Below are 14126 nucleotides of genomic sequence, written 5' to 3'. Positions count from 1 at the left end.
GCTAAAGAATACATCATGTAATAATAGATTAGATCTATTTGACTAATCTAACATTGCTTTCATTGTCAACTAAAACAAGTCAGCTCGATAACATTGTAATGGATGTCTTGCCAAGACAAATAAAGATTCACACAAAAATAGATTAACCATTACTAAAACAAACTCATCGATAACTGAACATGATCAAAATTTGAAATCAATTTCTGAGACTTTAAATCCTATTTGAAATATAATAGAAAAGTTTAAAATTATCTAAGTTTGTTATATTTCTTTAAAAAATTATAAACTTTTAAAAAGTTATTTAGTTTTTTATTATAATTAAATATTACTTTCAAATATCAAACAATTATACCCACCGGTCGTACTATGAAGTAACACAAAAATGGACAACTAAATTTGTTTGTTATTGTTGGTGTTTATAAACGAAAACACACACACACAAAAGAAAAAAATTCCATTGTTTTTTTATTGCTTATAAATCAATGAAATAAAAATCATGGAATAGAGTCATTCCAAAAGAAAAGAAAAGAAATCAATCTTTAACGAAAAGGAATCAATTGCAGAGTCATGAATTTTATCGATTCCTACTTAAGAAATAAAGAAGACAGAAAGTTGAATGAATTTGTTGGACACAAGAACAAGATACAACAATTTTCCAAGTAAAAAACAAGAATTTAGAAGAATAAAATTCCAAGAAAAAGGGAGAAAAAAAAGGACTTCGAAGATTGTGTTTTTGGCACTCTGCACAATGATTTACTAACCTTTTATTACCATGTTTGAAGAATTTATCACTTTATCTTCTGAATTTGTGATTTTTATGGATTTGATTTTCAGATTTGGTGGTGGAAATCCTTGCTGTAGATCTCCGGAGCTTGAATCTGCTGTTGCTGCGGCAGAAATGGCTGGTTCTGCTGCCAATTGCTGAAGCAATTGCCGGCGAACTGAGTTCCCGCGCTAAACAGAGTTTGCGGCGCCGGCGCGAGAGCTCCGTGAAGGTACTCCAGCCACTTGAGCTCCTCGCCGTCGCCGCCGAGCTGCACCTCCATGTCCTTGCTGGATGGCGGCAGCTCCAACCACGGGAACATCCCGCCACCGCCGCCGCCTCTGCTTTCCTCGGCGCCGCTACGGCGGCCGCCGGCGAAGCAATCCCCTTCGAACCAGTTCCCCACGGCGGCGCCATCGAAGCACGTAGGCGGAGGCGCCGACGCCATCGAGGTCGAGAAAATCGAGACGGCAGGCATTGCAAGCTCCTGGCTGGGCCAGACCGCGGCGGCGAGGCCGAAGGGAAAGTAACCTAGCGAAGACCGACAGCCGCCGGAGCCCGCAGTTTCGTGCCCGGCGAGGAACTGGTCCAACAACACCTCCTTCCCCGTCCCCGACGTGATGCTCTCCTCCGCCGCCGCCTGCGTCAGCTCATGCAACACCACCTCAGCTTTCGTCCCCGCCGGCGGCACCTGCATGTCACTGGACGCCGCCGAATTCTTCTCGCTGCTCACCGCAGCGCCGCCGCCGCCGCCGCCGCCGTCCGCCACCGGTTTGTGCGTGTGCGGGTCGATCCCCCGCTGCTTCAGCTTCTTCTTGATGCACGAATTCCACAAGTTCTTGATCTCGTTGTCCGTCCTCCCCGGCAAATGCGCCGCAATCTTCGACCACCTGAAAACACCACAAACTCCTCTCAATCTCCTCCTCCTCTCACTCCTGCAAATTAAATCCACCTGAGCTCGCATACCTGTTCCCTAGCACGGCATGGAGCTGAACTATCAGATCTTCCTCCTGCTGCGAGAACGTCCCTCTCTTCAGATCAGGCCTCAGGTAATTGATCCACCTCAACCTGCAACTCTTCCCGCACCTCTGCAACCCTGCGCCATCAATCAATTCGTCCAACAGCCCCAAACCATGAGAGCTGCCGCAACAATATTCAACATCAGCACCACACAAACATACGTCGACTCACTCACCTGCCAGCTTAGGAACAGAGCTCCAGCACCCATGGCCGTACTTGGAAATGTGCTCGATGAGCTTCTCGTCTTCCTCCGGCGACCACAGCCCCTTCCTCAGCTTCTGCTTGTAGCAGCAGGAGTGCCCCCCCATGCCTGACCAAAAGCACAACAACACACAACCGTTCAGTGCGCAGCAGCAGCAGCAGCAGAAGCAGAGACTTTCTTTGATTCTCCAATCTTCCTTTTTTGCTCCTTCCTCCTTTTTTAAAGTATGGGGAGGGGAAAGGGGTTGTTATCCATGTTTTTTTTCCCTCTCGCATGTTTTGACCACCAGCAGGGAATTAGGGTCAAATTAGACTACGAAGGTATAGCGTAGGCGATCAACACATAATATTTCTAAGGTAATAATTAAGGATTAATTTTTATAAATAAAAAATTTAAGATTTATCTTTCTTCATATTTATGAGACCGATACTAATCAATTAATAAATATTGGATTATCCGAATATTCAATTAATCGGATATGGAAAAATTGGGAGGAAATTATGAGAAGACACGCCGAGTGTGCGTCGAGCTCAAACAGCACAAAAGGCAACGCTGCGGGACAAAGTAAACAGAGTGCATTTAACGGACAATTAGCGGGCGGGATTCAATTACTCGCTCGCCAACAGCATTAACGATTATTTATTATTGTTGCTGTTTATGTGAGGTCCGCGGAAAGTGTGGGGCCGAGGGCACCGTTGCCACGTGTGATGTGGGCGTTGCTGATCTGTCGCATTCGCAGCTACAGATTGTGCGGGGGATGTTACAGAGAGGGTTTTGGTGCGGAGCGAATTAATTTGCTGACGTTGATTTGTTCTTTCCCATCGCAGGAACAGCGATCCGACGGCCGTGACAGCGACGGCCGACGAGCGGGAGTTTTAACTCGTGGAGTTCAGATACGCTTTCGTTGAGGGGAGCGGAGGGGAGGGGAAGGGAAATTAATGGCTCATTTCCTCGTTTACTTGGTTTTATATGTTCGCAAAGTTTGAAATCTCGAGTTAAAAGTTACGTCCATGTGTATTTATAGAGCGGTCTAAATAATATGTGAAATTGGAAAATATTTTCTAAAATGAAAAGTGTTATTACTTAACTAAAATTTTATTACTAATAAAAAAATAATATAAATTTAAAGATATGAACAAAGAAATTTACATGAAGTTTAGGACTAGATGAATTGAAAGTTCGTGAAGCTTATGCTTTGTTTACATGAAGGAGTGGATAATGGATAGATAAAATAAACCTAGAGGTATGGGAAGAGAATGAAATGGGAAAAAAAAATTTCCTTAATTTGCATACTTTGATTGAGGAAGGTGTGTTATATACAGTGTAATTTTTGTACTGAAAAAGGGTACATATGTCATTTTTGAGGTATATGATATAATTTTATGAGTTAAAAATGGTACATGCATTATTTTTTAATATATGGTATACTATTATGAATAAAAAGGGGTGCATACATCATTTTTTCCATCCGTTGCTTTCCGCCAGATTTTGAGGGGATCGATTTTGACTCTAAAATCATCCGCTTATGGATTATATTTCTCTTCCGTTTTAAAATTTTAGTAAAGTAAACAACGAAAAAACTTTCACTACGAGAATTTTTCCTTAGTTTTACTATCTCAAGTAAACATAATATTAGTGTTATGTTTGATATGAGTTTATTTATATTCGTTCAATACACACAAGATCAATTAAATCAATGAATTTGAACAATTCATTAAACTAAACGAACAAATTTGAACAATATTTGTGAACAACATTCATGAATAATATTCTTAAATCATGTTTATCAATAAATCTCTTATTAACATATTAAATAAATAAAAAAATAGAATGAAAAATAAGTTTATATTATCAAGATCAACTAAGCCAACCAAATAAGATTAAAAAGTAAAAATTTCAAATAATCAAACAACTTTGAATTGAGAGCTTGATAACATCTAAATGAAACAAACTCAAATTCATAAAAAAAGAAATTAAGGCAAACCTAAACAATCATTTCAATGACTTAATTTACTTTAGTCTTGACTCGATTATCTTATCAAAAAGACTTAAACTTCATAAAGTTTGGCTCGTTTACCGTCTACTGAAATCCAACAATTTGGATACTTTTGTCTTATTTGACCTTGGGATGATCCAATCGGCTAAAAAAAAGTATCTTGCACCATATCAATAGTTAAGTTCAATGTTTATTTTTCACCTATAATATTATTTGTAATGTTAGTGAGTTGTGATCATGAAATCGAGTATGCTCCTCGTTTAGTCGTTGTTGCAAATTGCATTTGATGCTTTTAGGTGGCCATTGCTCAAGATTCCTTGTCCTCAATTTGTTTGTTTGTTTGTCACCCAAGCCCTTCCAACCTAATCAATCGACCCAACATTAGCCAAGTGCCCCCGTTTGAGCTTCACAATTTGAGCTCCTTTCAAGCTTCCACGCCGCAACTATCATTCTCCGCGATGGTGTCTTCGAACGGTCGACCATTAGAGAGGGCAGGCATTAAGGTAACTTCATTCTAATTAATTGAGAGGACGATAAACTTCGATCCAATTCAACAAAGCTAATCATTCGCATGACTCATGAAGCACGACAAGATACAGCACATGCAACTTTAGCCCCATCAATTATACATCCAAAAACAAACAAATCTCTAATTAACTAATCATCTAGACTAAACTAAACTAATTAATCAAATTCCCTTAATAATTAAACACACAATGCAAAACAAATTAAAACTTATAGTACTTTTCCAAATTACTCATGAAAATCTCCATGTTTGGCTCAATTCGACAAAGTAAACAAAACATAAAAGTTCATGCAAAAATCGACTTAAAACCCTAACAAAATTCCCTGTGGCAAATTAACATATAGAGATGATACAAAAGAACAATAATTGCTAAAAAACACTCGTAATGACTTCGAAAATGGACCGTCATAGGGTTGAATCTTCTTGCCTGGGTCTCGATGAGCCATGCAGGAGCAAGTATCAAACCTTCGTATGGTCGTCTCCATAATTTATTGTTTGAGATATTTGACAGCTCAAAATGATATATATCTTAATATTCAAACACTAAAGGCACGTTGAGTTTGGGGGTTAATTAATTAAGAAGGTTGGTTAATTAATTTGGAATTAATGGCATGATTAAGCTGGGTGTTAATTAATTAAGGTTAATGAATTGGGTGGAGTTTTTGTCCGCCGACAGTGTGCGTTACGTTTATTTAGATAAAAATGGGGGTTACAGGGAATGGGCCACCTCCACGTGTTGGGAACTGGCTCTCGCCCATCATGCAATTAATTAAAAGATATTAAGCCCACCGAAAGCTACTTAATCAATCATTTCAATAATTTGATGCGGTTTCTTATGGACTAAGAGCGGAAGGAATTTTAACTTTATAGGGCATTTAGAAGCTAAGTCGTCTCACTTTAATCCCTTGTTTTTTTTCATCCAAAAATATTCCTCCCTCTTTGTTAGGTGATGGATCTTATAGTATTACTTTATTGTTCATCGAAATCACTCTAATATGTTAGTTAAAATCGCTTTAATTTTGGTCTCACACTACTATTTTTTTTTACCAATGGGATGTAGTGGTTAGGCTCTTCAAGTGGTTAACTAGATATCTTAGATGAACCTTTGGGAGTATTTCTTGATATACCCTGATGGTCGGTGGGAAAATGTTAGGATTCGTTGGCCGGTTAGAAGGGGGTTTGAATAACCCTGTACAAATTCAAAACCAAATGAACCCTTTTCGGATTTAAAAGAGCACTTGTATAAAATAATTGAATAAACAAAAGGACAGAGGTTTAGAGGATTTACTTATTTACAATCGAAGAGGTTGTTAATCCAAAGAATAGAGTAACATTAAATTCTCCTTCAGGCGGAAAAGCCTCTTTATAACAGTGTAAGCACAGAAAATGAGAAACTAAATGAAAACTAAGATGTATACAACTGTTGATGTAAGAATGCTTGTTGTTGTTTAACTTCTGGACTAAGGCTGTATTTATAGCTTTGGTCGGGGTGCCTGGACGGGTTCTAGGCGCCTAAAGTGGGATAAAATTCTATCCCCAACACGTCGATCATAGTCCACGTCAAACATGATAAATTTTAGGTTCCGAGCGCCCGGACTCACAAAGTCAACATGGTTGACTTTTTCGGTCTGGGACCTCTGCTCCGGCTCTGCTCGCCTCAGTCCGGGACTTCCGCTCCGGCTCCGCTCGCTTGGGTGATTTCAACCATCCAGAATAGGACTCACCCGAACCCAACTTCCGGCCTTCTCGAGCAACCTTCCGTTCTAGCTTCTCGTCCCTCAGAAACATCGCGTGCCTCCTTCTCGTCCGCCAGCGTACTCTTCCGTAACACCTCGCCCCTCAGATGCACCAAGCCCGTCGGCTCTCTCCCATGCTGTCCTTTTCGCTAGCTGATGTTTTTTGCTCGACTTGCTGCGTTCTTAAGCTCCTGCACACTTAGACACAAGGTTAAACACAACAGGACCTAACTTAACTTGTTTGATCATATCAAAATAACTTTGGGGTACTAACCATCTCCCCCTTTTTGATGTGAGCAACCCAGGTTAAGTTAGGGTAAACAAATATAAAATAAAAGCAATAAATTTACAATTCAAGTGAACAAATTAAAAAAATATAATTAAAAAAATTTAATCTACCTCCCCCTAGACTTAATCTTTCCTTCTCCCTCTTTGATCACATAAAAAATAGGGTACAAAAAAATCTAACGGTAATTCTAATTTTCAAATAATTTTGAAAAAACTTATCCGAAAATTATTTTGATATCAAAAAAAATTTTGCAATAATTTTAGAAACTTTAAGTGTTACAAAAAAAAAATTCTAAGTAAGAAAATTTCAAGCAGAAAATTTTTTTGTGTAACATATAAAATATATTTTGATAAAGTAAAGTTTATAAAATAACATAAAAACTTTAAGTTAAACAGATTAAAAAATAATATTTTTTTAAAAAAAGTTAAACAAATTTGTAAAGAAAAATTTAAGAATTTTTCAAAAAAAAATTGAGTAACTATTCAAAGAATTATCTAATTCCAATTTGAATGCTCTATTAGTTAGTCAATTAAACATTTTATTTCAATATTTGGCTTCTAGACTGTGACGAGGCTCTAGTCTTACTTGGTTATTGGAGTAACAACCACTTTCTAGACAAAACCTCATAATGAAATTAAACGTTTAATGTAATCTCTGAAAGTCCTAAGTCCAATTTAAGTTCAAGTTAAACAAGACTTTGGAAGCCAATATAGGTTCCAGCCAACTTGATTAATTAAGAATTTTTTAGGAACATATTTCTTTGAAAATTTTCTAATTTGTCCTTTGTGATATTTAAAATACCAGTTCAAATTATATCTTCTAATACTTGTACTATATGTGCATGTATGATTTTTTAAGTTTTTTTTTTTTTTTTGTAAATTGACATTTTTTTTTTTAATTTATCAAAATCTTCTAATGGACAAGATTTTGCTAGAATTACTTTTAATTCTTTAATTTCTTTTTCTAATTTTCAAAAATCTTTAGATAATAATTTAACGAATTTAAACATTTTATCGGGAGGAAGAGATCGTACCTGACTTACTTTGTCAATTTCGTTGTCCGTGGCTCCACCTGAACTACTGCTTTCTTCCGATTTCGCTCCCCCTTCATCGATGCTCTCGATGCTCATTTTGGAGGAGCTTTCTTCGTGTTCGTCTTGATGAGTTGCCATCAATGCAAGCCCGGAGAAAGCCTGAACTTCCGATTCAGACGACGTTTCGTTCCATGTTGCCTTTAAAGTCTTATACTTGTTTGTTTGGACATACTTCTTACCTTTGTCCTTATCCTTGTTCCTTAACTTAGGGTAGTTGTCCTTAATGTGTCATTTTTTGTTGCAGTGGTAGCATCTGATTGTCCTTTTCTTTCTACCCTGCGGATGGTTAGTTTTTCTTGATTTAAATAACTTTTTAAAATGCCTTACCATCATTACCATTTCATCATCGTTGAGAGATGATTCTGACTCATGTTCGTCTCTCGTTGCTTTGAAGGCGATGTTGTGCTTCGGCTCCTTCGTACCTGCACATCTCGATTCATGCACTTCAAAAGTTGAAAAATAATTCTTCTAAGGTAATAGATTCTAAGTCCTTAGAGATATAGAAGACATCTATTAGTGATGCCCATTTTGTATTTCTAGGAGAATACATTAAGAGCGTACCTTAGTGAATCTCGGTTGCTTACCTTTTCTCCAAGATTCGAAAGTCCGGTGATGAGCTCCTTGATCCTCGAGTGAAGGTGTGCAATCGTTTCATCTTCTTTAAATCGTAGGTTGGTGAGCTGGTTACGAAGTAAGTCCCGTCTCGGGAGCTTGGCTTCGGACGTCCCTTCATGTAGCTCAAGGAACTTCTCTCAAAGCTCCTTTGCTGAGTTGTAGGTGTTGATCTAGTTAACTTCTTGTGGCGGAAGGACGCTTAGCAGATGGAACTCTGCTTTGCCGTTTGCCACGTAGTCGGCATGCTCCTTCTTCGTCCATTGGTATTCTTCCTTACTCTCGGGTGCTACAAAACTGAATTTCATTATTAAAAGTAATTTAAAGTCAGTTTTAAAGAATACCTGCATTCACTTTTTCCAGCTAGCGAGCTCCCCCTTGAACTTCGATGGGTATATGCTCGGTCCGACCATTGATTTGGTGCTTCGATCGACGGTTAGTCTTCCTGAAGCGTCTTGACTCTGATACCACTTGTTAGGACACGTTGGCCGGTTAGAAAGGGGGTTGAATAACCCTACACAAATTCAAAACCAAACGAATCCTTCTCGGACTTAAAAGAACACTTGCATAAAATAATTGAATAAACAAAAGGACAGAAGCTCAAAGGATTTACTTGGTTACAATCGGGGAGATTGTTAATCCAAGGAATAGAGTAGCACTAAATTCTCCTTTAGGCAGAGAAGCCTCTTTACAGCAGTGTAAGCACAGAAAATGAGAAGCTAAATGAAAACTAAGATGTGTACAAGTGTTGATGCAAGAATGCTTGTTGTTGTTAGGTTCTGGACCAAGGCTGTATTTATAGCCTTGGTTGGGGCGATTGGAAGGGTTCTAGGTGCCTGGAGTGGGATAGAATTCTATCTCCGATGCGTTGGTCAAAGTCCACGTCAAACATGATAAATTTTGGATTCCGGACACTTGGAAGGGTTTCGGGCGCCCGGACTCACAAAGTCAACATGATTGACTTTTTCGGTCCAAGACCTCTACTCTGGCTCTGCTCGCCTCGATCTGGGACTTCTACTTTGGCTCCGCTCGCTTGGGTGATTTCGGCCATTCGGAATAGGACTCACCCGAACCCAACTTCCAGCCTTTTTGAGCAACCTTCTGCTCAGGAATCTCGTCCCTCGGAAACGTCGCGCTGCTCCTTCTCGTCCGCCAGTGTACTCTTCCGCAACACCTCACCCCTAAGATGCACTGAGCCTGTCGGCTCTCTCCCATGTCATCCTTTTCGCTAGCTGTGTCTTTTGCTCGACTTGCTGTGTTCTTAAGCTCCTGCACACTTAGATACAAAGTTAAACACAACAGGACCTAACTTAACTTGTTTGATCATATCAAAATAACTTTGGGGTACTAACCATCTCCCCCTTTTTGATGTGAGCAACCCAGGTTAAGTTAGGGTAAACAAATATAAAATAAAGGCAATAAATTTACAATTCAAGTGAACAAATTAAAAAAATATAATTAAAAAAAAAATAATCTACCTCCCCCTAGACTTAATCTTTCCTTTTCCCTCTTTGATCACATAAAAAATGGGGTAAAAAAAATCTAAGGGTAATTCTGATTTTCAAATAATTTTGAAAAAACTTATCAAGTTTTAAAAATTTTGAAAATTATTTTGATATCAAAAAAAAATTTCCAATAATTTTAGAAACTTTAAGTGTTGAAAAAAAAAATTCTAAGTAAGAAAATTTCAAGTAGAAAAAATGTTCTAAATTTTTTTTTTTTGCAACATATAAAATACATTTTGGTAAAGCAAAGTTTATAAAATAACTTAAAAACTTTAAGTTAAACAGATTAAAAAAAATTAATTTTTTTTAAGTTAAACAAATTTGCATAGAAAAATTTAAGAATTTTCCAAAAAAAAATTGAGTAACTATTCAAAGCATTATCTAATTTCAATTTTAATGCTCTATCAGTTAGTCAATTAAAGATTTTATTTCAATATTTGGCTTCTAGGTTGTGGCGAGGCACTAGACCTTCTTGGTTATTGGAGTAACAACTACTTTCTAGACAAAGCCTCATAAGGAAATTAAACGTTTAATGTACTCTCTGAAAACCCTAAGTCCAATTTAAGTTCAAGTTAAACAAGACTTTGGAACCCAATATATGCTCCAGCCAACTGAATTAATTAAGAATTTTTTAGGAACATATTTCTTTGAAAATTTTCTAATTTATCTTTTGTGATATTTAAAATACCAGTTCAAATTATATCTTCTAATACTTGTACTATATGTGCATGTATGATTTTTAAGTTTTTTATTTCTTTTTGTAAATTGTCACTTTCTATCTTTAATTTATCAAAACCTTCTAATGGACAAGATTTTGCTAGAATTACTTTTAATTCTTTAATTTCTTTTTCTAATTTGCAACAATCTTTAGATAATAATTTAACGAATTTAAACATTTTATCGGGAGGAAGAGATCGTACATTGACTTACCTTGTCGATCTCGTTGTCCGTGGCTCCTCTTGAACTGCTGCTTTCTTCTGATGTCGCTCCCCCTTCATCGATGCTCTCGATGCTTATTTTGGTGGAGCTTTCTTCGTATTCGTCTTAATGACTTGCCATCAATGTAAGCTCGGAGAAAGCCTGAACTTCCAATTCGGACGACATTTCATCCCACGTCACATTTAAAGTCTTGTACTTGTTCGTTTGGATATGCTTCTTACCTTTGTCTTTATCCTTGTTCCTTAACTTAGGGCAATTGTCCTTAATGTGCCCTTCTTCGTTGCAGTGGTAGCATCTGATTGCCCTTTTCTTTCTACCCTACGGATGATTAGTTTTTCTTGATTTAAATAACTTTTTAAAACGCCTTATCATCATTACCATTTCATCATCGTCAAGAGTGGATTCTGACTCATGTTCGTCTCTCGTTGCTTTGAAGGCGATGTTGTGTTTTGGCTCCTTTGTACCTGCACATCTCGATTCATGCACTTCAAAAGTTGAAAATAATTCTTCTAAGGTAATAGATTCTAAGTCCTTAGAGATATAGAAGACATCTACTAGTGATGACCATTTTGTATTTCTAGGGAATGTATTAAGAGCGTACCTTAGTGAATCTCGGTTGCTTACCTTTTCTCTGAGATTTGAAAGTCCGATGATGAGCTCCTTGATCCTCAACTGAAGGTGTGCAATCATTTCATCTTCTTCAAATCATAGGTTGGTGAGCTGGTTGCGAAGTAAGTCCTGTCTCGCGAGCTTGGCTTTGGACGTCCCTTCGTGTAGCTCAACGAACTTCTCCTAAAGCTCCTTTGATGAGTTGTAGGTGCTGATCCGGTTGACTTCTTGTGGTGGAAAGACGCTCAACAGATGAAACTCTGCTTTGTCGTTTGCCACGTAGTGAGTCTACTCCTTCATCCACTGGTATTCTTCCTTACCCTCGGGTGCTACAAAACCAAACTTCATTATTAAAGTAATTCAAAGTCAGTTTAAAGAATACCTTCATTTTCTTTTTCCATCTAGTGAACTCCCCCTCAAATTTCGGTGGGTATATGCTCGGTTCGACCATTGATTCGGTGTTTCGATCGGCGGTTAGTCCTCCTGAAATGTCCTGTCTCTGATACAACTTGTTAGGACTCATTGGCCAGCTAGAAGGGGGTTTGAATAGCCCTGCATAAATTCAAAACTAAACGAATCCTTCTCGAACTTAAAAGAACACTTGCATTAAATAATTGAATAAACAAAAGGGCAGAGACTCAGAGGATTTACTTGTTTACAATCGAGGAGGTTATTAATTCAAGGAATAGAGTAACACTAAATTATCCTTTAAGTGGAGAAGTCTCTTTACAATAATGTAAGCACAGAAAATGAGAAGCTAAATGAAAACTAAGATGTGTACAAGTGTTGATGCAAGAATGCTTCTTGTTGTTTAGCTTCTGGACCAAGACTGTATTTATAGCCTTGGTCGGGGCGCCTGGAAGGGTTCTAGGTGCCTGAAGTGGGATAAAATTTTATCCCCAACGTGTCGGTCAAATTCTACGTCAAACATGATAAATTTTAGGTTCCGAGCGCCCGAAAGGGTTCCGTGCACCCGGAATGGGTCCGGGCACCTAGAAGGGTTCCGGACACTCGAAATGGGTCCGGGCGCCCGGACTCACAAAAGTCAACATGGCTGACATTTTCGGTCCAGACCCTCTGCTCCAGCTCTGCTCGCCTCGGTCCGGGACTTCCGCTCCGGTTCCGCTCGTTGGGTGATTTCGGCCATCCGGAATAGGGTTCACCCGAACCCAACTTCTGGCTTTCTCGAGCAACCTTTCGCTCCGGCTTCTCATCCCTCGAAAACGCTGCACGCCTCCTTCTCATCTACCCACGTAGTCTTCCATATCACCTCGTCCCTCAGATGCACCAAGCCCGTTGGCTCTCTCTCATGCCGTCCTTCTCGCTAGATGCGTCTTTTGCTTGACTTCCTGTACTCCTAAGCTCCTGTACACTTAGACACAGGGTTAAACATAACATGATCTAACTTAACTTGTTTGATCACATCAAAATAACCTTGGGGTACCAACAGGAAACTTCCGTGGGTCGGGACGGTCACCTCTAGGATTAGTCGGTTAGAAGAGTTGAATACTTGTATTACCAAAAAAAAGTCACTCTAAAGAGTTCATGTTGTTTCCCAAATACTTATGGTTTGATTCTTAGTTATGACCCACTACAGGACATTTTTTTTCTAGTGGGATGACAAACCTAGGATGTCGGGCCGTTTGCTACGAGCACTTTCAGATTTACCCTGATGATCGTTGGAAAACTTCTATGGAGTCAAACAGGTCATCTCCAGGATTAGTTAACCTAAAGAGCTGGATACCTAGTGTTAGTTAAAAAAAAGTCACTCTAAGGGATCATGATTTGATTCTCAACTATGACATACTGCAAAGTATTTTTCTCGAGTGGGATAACAAATTTGAGACATTGGTTGTTGGGCGACGTGACACTTGCACTTCAAGATTTTGTTGGGAGATTGTTGGTGCAATCGTTCCTCGAGTCAAGGTTGACTAGTTTGACTAAGCTCAAGTGGAGTCGAGCTTGAGTTTAGATATTTTAAAAATATGTTGCGGACAACATGTTTGGACAATATGTTGTAGGACATATGTGAGACAGGTCCAAGTGGATCAAGGTGGATTGCATGTTAGCAAAGGAAAGTCCAAGTGGGTCAAGGAGGACCGCACGTTAGCAAGGAAAGTCTTAACTGCGGTTAGTCAAGCAAGTCCAAATGGATCCAGGAAGATTGCATGTTGGAAAAGGAAAGTCCTAACTACGGTTATGCAAAGGAAAGTCCAAGTGGGTCAAGGAGGATCGCACGTTGGTAAGGAAAGTTCAAGTGTGTCAAGGGGAACCACACATTGGCATGTAAATTCCTAACTCCGGTTAAGCAAGCAAGTCCAAGTGAATCATGGAGGATTGTACGTTGGCAAAAGAAAGCCCTAATTGCGATTAGGCAAAGGGAAGTTCAAGTAGATCAAGGGGGATCTCATATTGACAAGGTAAAGTCCTAACTATGGTTAGGCAAAAGAAAAATCTAAGTGGGTCAAGGAGGACCATATTTGGTGATCGAAAGTTCAATAAGAAGTTGACAAAGCCAAGTGGATTAAAAGGTTGACCGGACACTTGATGAAAAAGTCCCAATAGGTCACGGTTGACCGAAGGTTAGGTAAGAAAACCTTAGACTTGAGTTAAGCAAGTTATGGTTGAACAATCGATCAAGTGAGTGTTGTGCCAATTGATCAATGGATCGATTGACCACACCTCAGTGACATAAAGGCGTTCTTAATAGATCCATTGATCGATTGAGAGTTGCACTAATCGATCAATAGATCAATTGAGCGCACTTCTTTGCAATGCATGGAAGGTGACCCAATCGATCCGTTGCGCCACGTTTTCTTCATGACAACCAATGGTT

The 14126-nt window shown here is 38.9% G+C and overlaps 1 protein-coding gene across 1 annotated transcript; it reads right to left on the bottom strand.

The window, feature by feature from the left end:
• Nucleotides 1–730: 730 nt before the first annotated feature.
• LOC122017656 (myb-related protein Zm38-like) lies at nucleotides 731–2228 on the bottom strand. The gene is made up of 3 exons (XM_042575322.1): nucleotides 1959–2228; nucleotides 1730–1859; nucleotides 731–1653 (listed from the first exon to the last, which is right to left on the bottom strand). Exons 1-3 carry the CDS (start codon nucleotides 2089–2091, stop codon nucleotides 831–833), a joined length of 1086 nt encoding a protein of 361 aa, XP_042431256.1. The 5' UTR covers nucleotides 2092–2228; the 3' UTR covers nucleotides 731–830.
• Between the last annotated feature and the right edge of the window lie 11898 nt (nucleotides 2229–14126).

Source organism: Zingiber officinale, chromosome 8B (genome assembly GCF_018446385.1).
Source record: "Zingiber officinale cultivar Zhangliang chromosome 8B, Zo_v1.1, whole genome shotgun sequence".
NCBI classification, from domain to species: domain Eukaryota; kingdom Viridiplantae; phylum Streptophyta; class Magnoliopsida; order Zingiberales; family Zingiberaceae; genus Zingiber; species Zingiber officinale.
This window is presented reverse-complemented; position numbering and strand designations above follow the sequence as displayed.

Bases quoted from the DNA above. Each gene is read 5' to 3' on its own strand.
- LOC122017656 (XM_042575322.1), bottom strand. From the start codon at position 2,091: ATGGGGGGGCACTCCTGCTGCTACAAGCAGAAGCTGAGGAAGGGGCTG. The intron at 1,860-1,958 runs GTGAGTGAGTCG...TTGATGGCGCAG, and splicing joins CTCTGTTCCTAAGCTGGCAG to GGTTGCAGAGGTGCGGGAAG. The intron at 1,654-1,729 runs GTATGCGAGCTC...TGGTGTTTTCAG, and splicing joins CATGCCGTGCTAGGGAACAG to GTGGTCGAAGATTGCGGCGC.